General features: G+C 32.7%; 1 protein-coding gene across 3 annotated transcripts in view; it reads right to left on the bottom strand.

Moving 5' to 3' along the window:
• The window catches only part of UST (uronyl 2-sulfotransferase), a 380,057-nt gene that overhangs the window by 248,882 nt on the left and 117,483 nt on the right, over positions 1-13,692 (bottom strand). Inside the window, exon 1 of one of the 3 annotated variants that reach the window (XM_074309588.1) lies at positions 377-416. The exons of the other annotated variants lie outside the window; for them this stretch is intronic. Coding sequence (XP_074165689.1) covers positions 377-401 — 25 coding nt within the window. The 5' untranslated portion in view covers positions 402-416. Of the gene's footprint in view, positions 1-376; positions 417-13,692 lie in introns of those variants that run through there. 3 annotated transcript variants of the gene reach the window in all.

A 13,692-nucleotide genomic window follows, 5' to 3' on the forward strand; every position in this document is an offset into this window, starting at 1 on the left:
TAAAAATTGGGACAAGTAAGTAATCTCATGTAGTTTTCATTCAGGATTTTTTGAAATATAGCTCTGAAAACTAGGCTTTGATAAAGGCCATTGTGATTATTTCCCATATCGCTCTGTTTTTTACTGATTGGCCAATAATAGGCCCAGACCAAGTTTATTGCTTGTGTTTGATGACTCAGAGTGTAAATAATAACTGTTATCTTTTCAAGCCAGAAACTCTAAAGGTCTTCCCCTGCCAGTCTGATTCTTTTGGAAACTGGGACAATTTTTGTTTTAATTCTTATCTAGCCTTTTGTTACGAAATGGACTTGCCTTATTCTAAAGCAAGACTGAAACCTGGGAAAGATTTTAGCTCAAAAGGGTCAAAATCTCCTACTGTATCCGGGGTCATCACCAGTCATCCAGATCTATGTCTTGCCACTGGACTCTGATGATTCTGGAAGAGAGAGTGAGGTTGATGACTTTGTACAACTCTGCCTCATTTAAATCCACTTCACTTGCAAGTCACCCTCCTGATGTCACTGGTCCTCTGAGAAAGAAGAAACAATCTTCAATCCAGGATCAATTATTTTTCTACTAGCCTCCTAGTAGTAGGTAGTCACCTAGCTACGATCAGTAATACATTTTAGACTAAAAGTAAGCAGTTCTAGGTTCTAGCCCTAGATCGCTCACCTACCTGTGGCATATAGAATAAATTACAATCCCTTAAAACCTATTTCATTATTTGTAAAATGGTGATAGTTTCTACTCTAACTTACATAGTTATTGTAAGAATATGATGAGATAAAAGATATGAAAAATTTAAAAACTACAAAATGCAACACAAAAGTATTATTACGTATTTTAAAATACAAATTAACTAATTTTTTTTAGAACAAACATGTAAGAATTTCTACATGCAAATGAGTGTTTGTTCTTTGAAGTAGTTACCTCAAGGGATACATATTTACTCTAATGATGGTGTCAATACTCCCAGCATTCATGAAATACCTCCTTGGAAAATGCTTTCATAAACTATGAGACACATATTTCAATTCATTCTTCTTATTATTATATTTTTGCTTAGGTAATTGGGGTTAAGTGACTTGCCCAAGGTCATACAACTAGGAAGTATTATGTGTTTGAGGCAGGATTTATACTCAGGTCCTCCTGACTTCAGGGCAGGTACTTTGTCCATTGTGCCATCTAACTGTCCCTAATTCAGTTCATTCTTAACAAATATCTATTAAGTATTTCCTATGTCCCAAGCACTTGGCTAAATGAAAAATTATTATTCCTGCCATTAGAGAGCTTATAACTTAAGAGATGTGAAATGTATGCAAAAAAGTGTGACAGAGTAAAACTATAATAAGGCAAAGAAGAGATCCAGAAAAAGGGATAAAGGAAAATGATTGAAAGATCACTTTTAGCTGGGAGAGGTATAATTAAAAAAAATACTGTATGGAGGTGATGTATGAGCATCACCTTATTTTTTAAAGATTTTAAAAGAAGGGAGGAATTTTAAGAGACAGAGATAGGGTGAAAACAACTACTCTCTGAAAAAAATTGGTATATACATATGGATTATTACAATTTTTTCCATTAATTTCTTAAGTCTACAAATCAATAAAACAACAAATTAACCCCTTATTTTTAGTGTTAGTCTATTTCTGAAGTGTAACTACTCACTCAAAAAATTTAACAACCAGCTCTAGCTAGTTCCAGCTAACCTTGAGCAAGAGTATGTCTTAGGCATCAATATTGTTTCCATGAATACTGAAGGGTAAGAAAAGTCAGGAAGATATTAGAGAAGAAGTAATGATTCAATTTGACTATTGTTAATAATATTGAATAGTTACATTTAATCGTCATCATCATATTTACGTGGTAATTAAAGTTTATAAAGTTCTTCACAAACATCTCATTTGATCTTTATAACAACCTTGGAAGTAGGACTAGAGAATACATGAAGGGGAATAATATATAAAAGGACTGGAGCAATAGGATTTTGTGCCAAATGGAAAGACTCCTACCTGATTATTATTAGTGGTAATAGGGACTCCATAGAGTTCATTGAGTTGGGGAATGACATGATCAGATCTGAGCTCTAGAAAAATCAGTTGGACAACTGTGTAGAGGACACAATGAAGAGGAGAGAGATTTGAGAACAGGAGATTTATTCAACTATTGCAAAATGACAGGTGAGAGTTGAGAGTTTGCATAATTGTGATGGCCATGGGAATAGAAACAACCATTTTTCTCAGACACAATGGCTGAAGAGGTAGAATCAGCCAAACTTGGCAGATAAAGTCAGGGAGAGTAAGGAGAAGGCTGATTCCAGTATAGTAGACCTGAGTGACCAAAAAGATGATGATGTCCATGGCAGAAATAGGGAATTCTGGAAGTGGGATGGATTTTGGAGAAACAATATTTAGTTCTGCTTTTGTATTTGAGATGCCTATGGAACACTCACCAACAGGAGGCAGTTGGTGATCCAAGTCTAGGGATCAGGAAAGAGACTGAATCTCGATATGTAGAACTGAGGCAATCACATATTAGTAGGTCTTTGACAACTGACTGAAAAATATATTCATGAGACACTTTTAAATTTAATATTAATAAAAATATCCCCATCACTTTCTAAAGTTTAGGCAATCAGTAAAACAATAAATCTAGTCCTGATTTTTAGAGTCTGCTAATTTCATATGTAGAGACACTCATACTGAAAATTGAAAAAGCATAACCTATTTGAGCTAGGTTCTGCACACCCCACTGTGAAGTATTTTCCTACAGCTGATAATTAAACTCATGGGAGCTAAAGAAGTCAGGAAAGATGATGTGTAAAGAGAAGACAGCCAAAACAGAACCTTACTAGGTTTATTAACAGGTAAGGAGTAAGATTAAGATAATAATGAAGATTGAGGAAAAACAGTTAGACTGATAGAAGGAAAACCAAGGGAGGAAAAAGGGGAAGTGTCCAGAAGGAGAGAATCATTAACAATGTTGGATGCAAAGAGCTAATCATCATTTGTACATTGTAGACAACCAGCCTCTGGAGGACTATTAACTCACAAGCAGTCTCAGACTAGTGCATTCATTTCCCAGCATGACCTGACCTTGTTATAGTATCTCAGCTTCTTTTTGATTGAAGCTTTACATCCCTAGCATCTAGCACAACATATAAAGCACATACTGCATTTAAACATGCTTTATGCTTATTTTTGAATAGATTTGAATTAAAGTCAGGAGAAGGTGTGGTTCTTAAGGTTCTTTTGGGGGAAAAGGGGGTGAATGTTGAACTTTGAAGAAGAGGGGAAACCAAGTTTTCTATAGAGAATGGAAAAAAAGCATTCTTTTAACAGAAGTTGACCGTGTGAAAGTGATAAAGCATTCAAAGAATGGTAAGAATTTCCATCAGTAAGGAACTACTGTAGATTTGTTTGACTGAGATAAGAGAGTAGTTGAAGATGAAAATCACATATGTAAAAATGTGGGGTAGATGACAGAGACTTTTAAAGTCATGTTCATGTTTTAGTTCAATTTGGGAAGTAAACATGTCATTGAAGGGTCTAAAAAAGGAACTGCCTGATTAATGACTGGATTCTATGGTGTCTATATATATATATATATATATATATATATATATATATATATATATATATATATATATATGAAAGATTGGAGAAGGTCAATGAATGGAAAGGCTATCTAGGAAGGCAATTGCTTGCCATCAAAGGTTCAAGATCAGTATAATCTGAAAATACAGCAGAATAGCAATAAGCAAAAATATGAAAGAAGAAAAACCGGCAAAACAGAGACTTCTCATATAAAGAATGAGAAGAGGAAAACCTGTTAATGGATACATGAAAATATGGTTGTTACAAATTGGCATCAAGACGTATATATTTTAAAAAGCAAAAAAGCATTTTCTCTGAGCTGTCTCTACTTGTATGTGGATTTGTGGGCTGTGGCCCAGGACTGTTCATAATGGTTGAAGCTGTAGTTATTCTGTATGCATTTCTGATAGAAAATTACTTTTTGCTAGTCTGACAACTTGCTCTAGTGCTTCAGGGAAATGCATAAACAAAAAATGAAAGTCTACTGGGCATTTCATACAAATTGTGCTAAAATCATGTGCATATGAATAAGATATTTTGATAGTCATTGTGTATTTGGGAAAGACAGATGAAATGCATTATAATGACAAAGTCAGTGTTATGCAGATCAGCTCTGATAGGACCAGAAGAATTATCCCAGCTGTGATTACAGTTTCATGTATATTAAAGATTTTATACTCCCCTTCATGTACTCTAGGTTCCAACAGAGTTGCATAGCTAATTGTTTTTTAGTCCATAAGAGGATTTTTCATGCTGGAATATTTCAAATTGTCAATTGTAGCTTTTGAGGAACAAGTCATCTTTTCTCCTTTTTTCATAGTTCTTCAAAGGACAAAGAATTTCTAATAAAGCTTGAAAAATTGCTGAAGTCAGCCTGGCTAGTCACCTTCACAAAATTACCTGAGAAATCTAATAGATATAGTCAGGTGAAACTTAAAATAATAATAATAAAAAAAACAGTTAAGTTTCCTCTAATCCTCTTCCCTTGTTTCTATTATCTGTTCTATTAAAAAAGATTAAAATATGAAGAATAAAAAGATATTTTGTCCTATTATGCAGAATTGGATGTCAGTAGCTAAAAGTAAAAAATTTTTCTACAGAGACATACTGGGTAGTATATTTTTTAAAAATATCCCTTTTCAAACTTAAAGGCTCCAATGGATCTGAGATCTCATAGTTATGGATACTCCCTGCATTTCTGTTAGATTATTGCTCATAGTGAGCCATTCATCCTCCACTGAGGAGCTATCTAACATTCCTTATATACTTTTTATGGGTTTTTGAAAGTTTTGCTGGCACCCAAGTAGTACCCAAACTATTCCTCCCTTATTGTGGATATAAAATCAACCTATTTCAATTATTAATCATGGATTTTAATGATACATTTTCTTTTAAGTTGATGATATACTTCAGTTAACTGAGTGAGAATTTATTGAGCATCTAGCTATTCTGTGTCAAGTACTGTAAAGAGCCCAGACATTATGAAGCTTTAAAAACAAATAAACAAACAAACAAACAAAAACTAACTAAACAGTTTATGCCTTCAGGGAGCTTATTTGTTAGCTATAGAGACAATATATGCATATATGGGTTATACAGGAAATTTACAAATTAAATACAAAGAAATATGAGGTAGGAGAAAAGAATCATTACTAGTATCTGTTTGATCAGAAAAGGTCTCATACAGAAGATGTCCCTTGATTTGAGCTTTGAAAGATATGAGGGATCCTAAGAGACAGAAATGAGGAGACAGAGCTTTTCAGTGAAGGGGGTCAGCCTATGCAAAGGAACAATGATGTAAGATAGAAAACCATTTAAGAGGAACAGCAAAGCGAGTATGGATGAATTGTAGATTGAGATAGCAGATTAGTACATAAAGATTTTAGAAAGGTAGATTAGAAAGGCTATGAAGGGCTTTAAAAACTAAACAGAATTTATATTTGTCTTCAGAAGTAATATGGAGTTTCTGGAGTTTCTTGAGTAGAAGAGCCATATGTCCAGCACAGGATTTGAGGAAAATCACTTAGGCAACTGTATAGAGGATAGATTGGAAAAAGAGAGATATAAAATAGGGAGAACAATTAGAAAGTTACTGCAATATGATAAGTGAGATTTGATGAGGAGTTGAACTAGAGTTATGGCCATGTGGATTACAGAAAAGGATAGAGATGTGACAAACATCATAGAGTCATAATCAACAAGACTGTCATACATTTCTCCAAGGCCTTTACTTATGATGTTGGGATCATTAAAAGTGCTAAATGTTTTGCCAGTTGCAATGTGACTATCCTTTTCTAAGCATAGTAAACAATTTGGGTGTAAAAATTATTTCAATCAAGTTTGATTAAACAATAATTAAACAGAATCTCTTCCAAGTTGTCAATTATATGATTTTCAGATTGCATACCCTGAAATGTTCACCTCATCATGTAAATGCTATAACATACTTCTATATTTTTTCATGCTGGAGAGAATTCAGTGCACAAAGCTGTGTCAATGAAATTTAATTTAAAAATTCACACTCAAGTGCTGGGAGGAAATCAGTTTCAAAAGATTTCCTGGGGGTGGGGAGGAGGCAGATTTTTGTGTTAGATATTGTCTGATAAGAAAATCTCAACTATTGGCTATACATATTCCTTTAAATCTAATAGTTACACATTTTTCTATCATTGACTCAAGAAACAGCTTTTGAAAGAATGATTTGAGAAAATTATTATTTATTTTCTCAAATCCAGGGCAGGGGAAAGTTCCATTAAAATCCATCAGATTTTTGCCCAAAATAGAAATTCTCAAAGATAGAGTAAGCCACTTTCCTGAATTTCAAAAAAAATAAAAAAATGAAGATATTTGGAAGCAAGTCATATATATACTTTGTAGCAAGAAAGTCTGAATTAATATTTGCATCAAGACCAAAAAAACCTTTTTCTCTGATATTCAGAATACTAATTTGAGAAACTTCATCCATGAATTCCAAAAGGATTTTAGTCTATTTAATATTAACTTGTTTGGGGAAATATGTTCCTTAAAGTGGTAGTCAAGGGAGTACAGAAAGGGAACAGATTCAAGAGATGTTATAGAAGTAAAAAATTTAAAAGATCCATTTATAAAAATATCTGAAACAAAGATTTTTCTTTTGGCTTCCTCCTCCCTGATTTCAGATTCTCCTTTGAAGACTATATATGTGGGATATTAGGGTTTGTTAGGCATGTTGTTTCCCAACCATAGTTATCATCCTACTCCTAGTTTCTTTGTCTCTGGAGATTTAATTAGATAGTTGTAACTTTGCTACATCAATTGGCTTACTTTTCACTTAAAGGTCAATACAATGGTGCTGAATTCATAGTCCCTTTCTCTATCATGTGAAATTTATATCAGATGACAAGTTATTATTCCAATCACAATAGTTTGGAGCCCCCAGTTAGGGAAATCCCTGACAATCAACAGAGGTTTGATTTAATGCTACAATGCAAATTTGTATTCATCTTTAGTTAATTTTTGACCTTTTTGTTTCCTTAAAAATAAGGACATAAGAAATATTTAGATGAATTACAATTTAAATTAAATGCAAAGACTATTCTTGGCTCCAGAGAGTAGACAATGAAATATACTTCATTCTTCTTAGTATAAAAGTGGGGGACCAAAACAAGAAATAGTGGATATATTGTCTGATATAATCACTTTATTTTATGATTTTGGCTAATCTTGTTTTCTTTTTTATTGAGGGTCTATAGGAAGAATAGTATATTGTAAATATTTGTGATATAAGAAAAAAAACAAAAAGCATCAATAAAGCTTTTATTTTTTTAAAAAATTCACTACTGGAAAAGTTCTCTCACACACTGTAAAATTATAAATTTGATGATCCTATGCCAATTAAAGTTACATCTTAAAATAATAAACATTAATATTTTGGCTGAAGCACCATTTTTAAAAAAGGCTAATGACTAAAGTTCTGAATAAACTAAATGAAAGCATGAATTACATATAATTAGAAGTGTCCAAGTACAAGTTTCATGATTAGCTGTCAAAAATATTATAGAAGGGATTTATGCAATAGGTGAGAAGTTGTACTTAATGACTTGTAAGAGCCAATAAGAACTATAAAAATAATAAACTAAGATTCTAAAATTCTACAAATAGCACTTATTGCTTATTACCATAAGCCATTTAAATATTTTGATCTTTTTTTCTTAATTACTAACTTTTACAAAGTAGATTTTGCTTAACGCATTTGTATAATTAGTTCTAATAATCATTATCAGGAACATATTTAAATATTTTTTTTATAGCACTGAAATTTGTGAAAGAGTTCTAGCTTATGTGAAAAAAACAAAAATAGCAAAGTTCAAGTAATATTGATGTTGAACAAAATAATAAATAAAAATTTACTTTACATGTGCAAATGACATAATAAAAAGACAAATTTAGGCATACATAATATTGTATGAACTTTAATATAGGCATATTCAATTGTAGTCAAAATTGCCATACTTGGGACACTAAGTGGTGAAGTAGAGCACTAGCCCTTAAGTCAGAGGGACCTAAGTTCAAATTTGTCCTCAGTCACATAACACTTCCTAGCTGTGTAACCCTGGGTAAGTCACTTAACTCCAATTGCCTCAGCAAAAAAAAAAAAAAAAAAAAAAAAAAAAAAATATATATATATATATATATATATATATATATATATATTCATACTTAATTCTAACTACAAGATTACAGATAGATATTGCATGATGATCAACCTGTCTTATGTTTACTCTGAGAGAATGAAAATTATTTGAAGTCAAGAAGTGTTTAGTTTTCATTTTTGTATCTCTGGACTTTTATTTCAGAAGCTGCCATCTTTAACAAAGAGGTTCATCAGCAAATGGCTAGTCTACTAATGTCAGTTCTTCTTGTGCTTAGTTAGGTTGGTCTTTTTAAAGTCCTCCATTGCCGTAGTTATATTCAAAGCCTTTGCAGAACTGTAGAATGTTCCAGGGCTTATTCTCTGTCATCTTAGTTTCCAGGAATTATTGGCTCATCTCCATACCCTGATAAAGTATCAGCACAGGATTTTGTGAAGGTATCATTGTGAGATCAGAAGATATTAAGGAAGGTCTCAAACATGTTGGATTGGACATACCTCATAAAGATACTTGATGTGTACTAGCTACTTAAACAACTAATTAGACTGCTATGAGAGGATGTAATTGTTGAGGTAAATACTGAGTATATAAAAGGCAGAAGATTTATATGAAGGATTGTCTAGGTTATATTTTAAGTTTTATTGCCACTTTTTGTTATTGTATTATTTTGTTTACTAATATGTCCTTTCATTGCTAGTGAACTTTTTTGGTAAATGTTTTTTTAAAGAAAGAAACAAAAAGATAGCTCAGCAAAATTGGTTAAGCTAATTTAAGTGAAAAATTTTAGCAGTAATAAAGACAATTAATTGATATAATATTGGATCTTGATTTTTTTCAAAACCAAATGAAGTAATTATAAACTTAAAGGTCAGACTTTGCTTTGCTATAAGATACAAAAAGTAGATTACAGAATGAAGAAGTGCTTTTGTAGGTCATTGAGAATTATTCAAGGATAAACAAAACCACTGAGCTGGAGAAAATCCATTTAAATAAGCTGAACAAAACTCTAGCTTGAAGGACCCAAAAAAACTATAGAAATAATAAACTAGGGAAATCTGTATGTTCTAAGAAATGGGAATAAGCATATGAAAAAGATGTTGAAATTGTGGGTGGAAATGAAAGCTAGAAGGAATGTCAGTGAAATTAAATAAAGCTAGGTAATCTGGTAGACAGAGTATGGGACTTTCAATCAGATAGACAAGAATTAAAATGCTGCCTCAGACACTTATTAGCTGTGACGCTAAATAAATTCTTTTAAGCTACTCAACCTTAGTTTCCTCATCTGCAAAATGGGGGTAATAATAGCATCTGCCTCAAGGGCTGCTGTTAGAATCAAATAAGAGAGCAATGTAAAGTACTTGACAAACCTTAAAATTCTATTTAAATTCTAGCTATTATTTTAATATCTAATGAAACAAGGAAGCAACATTAAATAGGTATATAGAAAAGGAATACTTTAGTTCATAATCAATAATAAGATTCATTGTATTAATAGGATCATTAAAATATCTTAAATTTGTTGATATATTGCATATGTCTCTCAATTTTTTAACATTTCATTTTATTTTCTGTTGCTATGTGAAATAGTTAAGGGAATTGTGTACTGTAAATGAAGGGTGGAAAGAGAAAGACTATGTAGCAAATCTTGCCTTGATCTTTCCATGAATTTTGCTCAGGATAACCAGATGTCCCTTTTTGAAGAATTAATTCTATTTCCAAGGAAGCCTTTGGCTCACAAACTGTCCCACCACCAGTTTATGAACATGGAGACAGCAATAAGAACCTGCACACTTTCTCTTATAAGAACTCAGCTTGAGAGACTGACTCCTTATAGCTTTAGAGGATTAGAATGGGATTCAATAGTACACCTATTATTTCTTTGGAATATTATCTGGAACAATCAGAAAAATTCAAGATGCGAGAGAAAACACAGAAAACTTAAATATTTCCCCCTAAGAAATAAGAAAAAATGTCCATAAATATTCATATTAGCAATTTAATATGGGTTGTTCCTTACCTCTGTTTGAATTATCTCAAGAGCAGGCTGATTAAATATCATGTTTGAATGACTAATCTTTTTCCCCCACAAGCTCGGTGGCACTAGACTTGGCGTCAATAAGACCTGAATTCAAATGCAGGTCCAGATACTTTTTGGCTGTGTTATTCTGGACAAGTAATTTTAATTTCTATTTTCCTCTGCTTTCTCATTTGTAAAATGATGATAACAATACCATCTCTCTCCCATAGTTATTGTGAAGATCAACTGCTTATTAAAGTGAATTATCTCTAACCTTATAAGTTTTGCTCTTTGTACTCTGGTTGCCTCAGCTCATGTAGTTTATTCCTAGAATACTAGTTATTGTGTGCTGAGTTGATCCAGTATCACAGTATCTTAAGACTATCCATCATGAGTCTGCCATGTGGCAGGTCAGGGGTTATATCAGTAGATTTAAGTGAAAAATGGTATAGTTTACATGTGATTGCAGAGAAGGTTATTGTTCAAGTATAAGATGAACTGGATGGCCTCTGGGGTTCTTTTTAATGCTTTGATTTCTGTGACTATGATTTTTATGTTAGCAGGATCATCACTAGGTTGGTTATGATCCAGCTAAATGAGCTATTTATCAGTTCAGTTTACAAAAAAGTAGATAGGAATAAAATAGATACTTTATTCTTTGGCAGCCATGTCATTAGCTGCAAGATTCCTGAACCACAGATAATGTTTTGAAAAACAATCCTTTCCACTCTAAAACTTGTCTCTCCCATACCTTTCTGATTTCCAGTTCTGGAGCCCTAATCAAATCAATACTGCCATTGTTATTGGAAAAGACATGTTAATCTACTCCTACAGCTCCTCTCATTATATCAGCAACTTGCCAAATCAAATCCCTGGCTGCTACTCCCTATATGTGTTGTGTCCTCTTATTGCATAATTATCTTGAAGCTAACAACCATTTTCACTTTTATAAATGTAATCTGAGGTCTTGGTGCATAAGAAGTGTTTAATAATTTTATTTTCATTCATTCACTCATTTGAATTGCCCAAAATCCTATCACAATATCTCCTTTATTGCTTCCTTCCCACCTAATTCTCCCTTTCTATAGATGCTCACTGGAATACTGTCCTTGACTCTCTGCTCTACATAATCATCTCTCTTAGTGATCTTATTTGCTTTTATAGATTTAGTCATATTTTAAGTGGCTAACTCATATCTTTATCTCTTACCTAAACTTTGCATCTGTATGCCAAATGATAAAATGAACTACTTACGAAGCCTTCATACTTGGAATATTCTTATCTCTTATCCTCAATATGTGTGAATTTGTCAATTCCTTCTCAACTCTCAAACTCCTTCCTAACTGCTTCTTTCTCCTAAATGTATCATTATTCATTCTCTGAATCTCCTAGACCAACACCTTTAACTCTTCATTCAGCCCTTCTTCACTTAAATATAATTCATTTACATGTCATGATATCACTTCCCTGATGTCATGGTCCTCTTAGACGAAGGACAAACAACAACTCTTCCATTCCAGAACATCATTGAACAATTGCATCCCATGACTTCACAATTTTTCCACCAAGATCAGGTGCATTGGCATCTCCTGTTGATTTTCTGTTTTGATGACTTTTCCTCTTTTAACCAAGATTCTCTATCAACTTTAATTTTGCTTGAGAGGAAAAAGATGTAGGGCTTTTTACTTTTCCATTAAAACTATAAGCAATATTTCTTTGAGATAGTTTAAAGTATTATAGAGGAAAATGCAAAGTTAAAAAAAAAAACTAGGACAGGAGAAAGATTTTCTTCTTCGTCATATATACATCTGCTATGGACCTAGGAATTACTCTTTCTTAGTCACTTCTCCACAAGCTGACTGACCATATGTTTTCTGATCTTGTCTTCAGTGTCTGTTGACACAGTCATTTTGGGAATCTTTGGTGTTTCTACTAACATGATTTGGTTTGGCAAGACTATTAGGTGTTTCAGCCCTTCTAAAATCTCCCTCTGACTAAAACTATGACTGTGGGAACTTCATCCCTACTGAAGAGAGCTACATTCTTTCCCCCTCTCACTCCCAGTGTATTTTTTCCCCATTTGGAGTTTATTTAAGTCTGGAAGGCAATTATGGTAGATACCCTCATAGTCTGATAATGGTACTGAAAGGAGAAAAAGGAGCATATCTAAGCTGTAGTATCTTCTCTTTCTTCTCTGGTTCCATGACCAAAAAACATTGTTTATTTTTTCTATAAAGAATTCTTCTTGTGGGCTTTGAGCTTCCTCTAGTGACTCTAGAAGCCATTTATTTTTCTTTCCTGTAGAAGGCAGTATTTCCTGTTGCTGAAAGCTTTCTCTCATCCTTACCCATTTAACCTCTTTATTCTGATTATTAGTTATTTTGAATTATTATTATTATTTTTTGCTTGCTAGGCATAGGGATTTGATTTTGCATTAAATGGGGAAGTAGGCTTTTCCTTATCATTGTTTTAGATCAACATTTCCAAAAATAATGTGGCTATGGAACCCTTTGGTGCGTGAAGTATATTAATACAACCTAAGGAAATGGAATATCCCTAAGATAATGTTTGAATGTGTGTATGTATTTATGAGTGTAGGTATATATGTACATGTGAAGATTAAAGATAATTTATAAGAAATTAGAATTAAGCTCTATTTATTATTTTGCTAAGTGAATAATTAAAAACTTAATTTTTAAAGTAAAAATAGTATTAAAATTAGTTTTCTCATGAAGCTTTTATTTATTTCATTATAGTAGTTGAAAATATTTATATTATTGGGGACAGCTAGGTGGCACAGAGCACCAGCCCTGAAGTCAAGAGGACTTCTGGCCTCAGACACTTAATACTTCCTAGCTGTGTGACCCTGGGCAAGTCACTTAACCCCAATTTCCTCAGCAAAAAAAGAAAAAAAAAAGAAGAAGAAGAAAGAAAAGAAAATATTTATATTAATGGAACAACAAAGTCCTACATAAGACAGGGAAATATGTCCTTCCAAATGCTCTATGACCTCTGAAATTATTTTTAAACTTTAACCTTTTAAGTTTTTCTTCCTCCAGATTACATTTCTTCCTATTCTCCATTAGGTATCTCTAGATTACATTTCTTCCTATTCTCCATTAGGTATCTCATTAAATTTATGTTTCTAGGACTCTCATTCTTAGATTACAGAGAATTAAGGTTAAGTGGCAGATAGATTAAAACCAATGGACATATTTTACTGGCTGGGGTGACAATTCTATACTCTTCCTCTTATATTTTGGATGATTTGTTCTCAGACATCTTCACATTTCTCATGGATGTATATCTTTCAAACAATCCCACTATCCATGATAAAGGCTTTCAAAATGATTTTTAGATTTGCTCCCTTTTCTCCTCTCAGTATGTGTCATCATTTCATGCCTGGATAGTTCCATTTTCTTCTTAATTAGTCTCCTTGCCTCAAACC

This window comes from Sminthopsis crassicaudata, chromosome 4 (assembly GCF_048593235.1).
Source record: "Sminthopsis crassicaudata isolate SCR6 chromosome 4, ASM4859323v1, whole genome shotgun sequence".
NCBI lineage: Eukaryota > Metazoa > Chordata > Mammalia > Dasyuromorphia > Dasyuridae > Sminthopsis > Sminthopsis crassicaudata.